Genomic DNA, 3020 nt, shown 5'->3' with positions numbered 1-3020 from the left:
AACTTTACTGGTTTCAGTGGACCCTGTGCTGCAACATTTTTAACATACTCCCAAAGTTCGTCAAAAAATGTGAAGATCATACAAAACGATTTTAATACGCATCGCGGGTGGGTTCCAAAACTAAGTTTTAGAAACAGACCTCGTAAACTTAAAGTACTCTCTCGTTCTGAGGAGTTATATTTTTTAAGAGCACTCCGAGAGCTAGCGTTATTTGCATTATCTTCACCTTAAACTCCTCACATGTCCGGCTTACTCATGAATTTTCATATGGCGTATTTGTAAAATAGTTTATTTGTGTGCATGGCACCGTTTTCATTTATATCGCTCCAGTCTGCTCAGTGAGAGCAAAAAACGAGATAGACCTTTCTAGATTGAAGGCAACATGAGTTTTGCCCACCTGCATGAGCGAAGTATTCACCCAGTTTCTGATGGTGGCCTCGATGGCCAAAGTGGGGACTACTGTCACTGGTTGAGGATCGAGGAATGCCTGGTCTAAACCAACTGTGGCCAAATAATCAGATGTCTCATTACCAGGTACTCCCGAGTGACCTGGCATCCAGAGTAAAGCAAGCTCGTTATGTTTACCAGCATAATTTAGTCGAGACTTGCATTGTTTAACTAGTTTGGAAGTACTTAAATAGAAGGCTGGCCAATGCCTTAAGTGCAGCTTGACTGTCACTGCAGACACTTAAATTCCTCCAACACATACCTCAGCCTGAAAGACGGAAGCTTATCCCCATTAACGTAGAAAAAGACTCCAGATCCTGACCCAGAGTCAGTTTTGGAGCCATCAGTGAAGATTCCAAAATGTGTGAATCCGGGCTCAGTACTGGAATTAAGCCAGCATTCAGCCTCAGGGAACTCATCATTATAGAATCTCTTTACCAAAGGTAATGGTGGCGTACTATCCTGTAGCACTGAAAAGACACAAGTGCTCAAATCTTTGTCGCTAGCAAATTTCGTCTCGCCTCACTCAGTGTTATACCAACATCCATTTCTTTTTAGTATGCAGGTGGAATTCAAGGCTTCCCCACGTATGAAGACACAACGACGGTAAGTGTAGCAGTGTCAAATGCACTATACAACACTCAAACAAATTAAAGCTAAATAAAGAGGTTATCAAGCAACCATTTTGGTTCTGTACTATCGAAACCAGATAAATTTTCGTGGACTCCCAATTACAACTCGTGGACCCCTATATTTTTTTCACGCCAACGTAGTGGTCCACCCGGACCACTTTGGGAATGAATGAATCTATATGAATAAAGAGTAAAATAGATTGAACTCACAAGACTAGTATTATCTTTATTTTTTAATAATTTTGTTTTCAATGATATAAAACAAGTGATTTAAATGAAAATGGAATGAAGAAAGACTGAGACTCCCAAAATATATCAATAATACTTTATATGGTAGTAATAGAGATACAATTTTGTAATTCACTCTTTTCGACGGCAGCTGGAAAAGTGGAAGTATTGGTAACGACAACAGCCGTTTGGGATCCCGTCACCACTAATGAGCTAGGGAATACCGGGCAATTCGATTTAGAACTTACTGCTCCAATTTCTGATATTCTACACGTTTCAGTTTCACCTGTTTCAAGTGCTAGCTCTTTCGGCGATATGCTTTGTTTTTCATTAAACGAAACATTGGGGGCGCAGGTAGTTGCATTAGAATCACACCTCGCCTGTTTTTGATGCTGTATTCTAGACGAGTTAAATTGCAGTTGGTAATGTTGTTGCAAGGGCGTAGTGATGTTTGGTTGTTGAGTCTGATTTCCCGAATGCTCTGCGAACCGGTTCTGGTTTGTACGCTGTGGAATCAATCCAGTTTTTTTTTGCTGAACAAGTTTCAAAGAAGATTGGTCTTTTACGAACACTTTCGACAGATTATTATCATCAGTTATTTGCTGTTTTTGAAGTTGGTGTTGCTGTTTTCGTTCCCGAGCGCGCTCTATGTGTTTTCTACGTTCTTCTTTTGACCAATAGCGGCCAACTTTGACCTCTGATATATTATCTTCCTCAGTAGTGGTTGACATATGTCTGTTACGAACATGTTCGGTATTGATGCGTATAGACCGATCACGTAACAGGCAGCGATTACGAGCAGGGCGACGTACAATATACCTTGTGCCGTCTTGCCGACGCTTCACTTTCCAAACCATGGTATCTTCTTTGGCGAGACTTTTGTGATTGACTTCGTCGACTCGGGTTGTTACAGCCATTGTTTGGCGGATTCCTGTTCTCACCTATTGCGCACCAAAATACAAATACAAAGAATATTATGATAACATTAGCAAAAAAAGTGAACTCAATATAAATGTTTAAAAAAAAATTAAGAAATCAAACGGTATACAATACAATTCCAATTTTTTAATTACAAATAACAGTAGCATGTAGCACTGCTTTAGTAAGGTCAGACTTAGGGGCACTGACTATATGACATAGGATTTGGACACTCTAGTACCTTGGAGGCTTAGAGTTTTCCCTGAATAACTGCGTGGCCAGTATGCTACCATAGACGCAAATAAGGTGGACGTTTTGGGGTTAAAACCATATTATAAGTAACCCGCCTATTATGAGTTCGTACAATGCACGATAAACCCTTCCCTCTGTTACCCCCTATTACGAATCGATGTTTGTCGTATGAACTCCGATAGTTAGCGTAGCTAATTCACAATAATATAGCTAAAAAAATTACAGTCATTCACAATATATCAGTTGGAGCTTGATTTTTTGCTCCATATACGCGGTCCTTCCATGACTGTACTACGAAGTGCAAAGAATATTGTGTTTTTGCAACGGGCTGGCATAATACAGAAGAGCCAAAATTATCAGCCTCATTGCGTAAGTCGTAAATTAGGCTGAATTGTACGACTCGACTACATTAGCATTGTCTACTGTCGTGCTGAAATAAGTAAACGACGAAAATTGTCGAAAAGTATGCAGTGCTGCCAAGTTCTTCCGTTTCAATACACTAGTCGAGTGGAAATTTTAGGCAATGACGCCAAATTTTCGATA

The 3020-nt window shown here is 40.0% G+C and overlaps 1 protein-coding gene across 2 annotated transcripts in view; it reads right to left on the bottom strand.

Moving 5' to 3' along the window:
• Positions 1-1275: 1275 nt before the first annotated feature.
• Positions 1276-3020, bottom strand: part of LOC118745723 (slo-interacting protein 1) — a 30147-nt gene continuing 28402 nt past the window's right edge. For both annotated transcript variants that reach the window (XM_036479346.1, XM_036479345.1), the window contains one exon: positions 1276-2248. In XM_036479346.1, the coding sequence (XP_036335239.1) occupies positions 1406-2248 (843 nt within the window). In that variant the 3' untranslated portion in view covers positions 1276-1405. The remainder of the gene's footprint in view (positions 2249-3020) is intronic.

Source organism: Rhagoletis pomonella, unplaced genomic scaffold, assembly GCF_013731165.1.
Source record: "Rhagoletis pomonella isolate Grant_MI unplaced genomic scaffold, Rhpom_1.0 Rhpom_scaffold_00009, whole genome shotgun sequence".
NCBI classification, from domain to species: domain Eukaryota; kingdom Metazoa; phylum Arthropoda; class Insecta; order Diptera; family Tephritidae; genus Rhagoletis; species Rhagoletis pomonella.
This window is presented reverse-complemented; position numbering and strand designations above follow the sequence as displayed.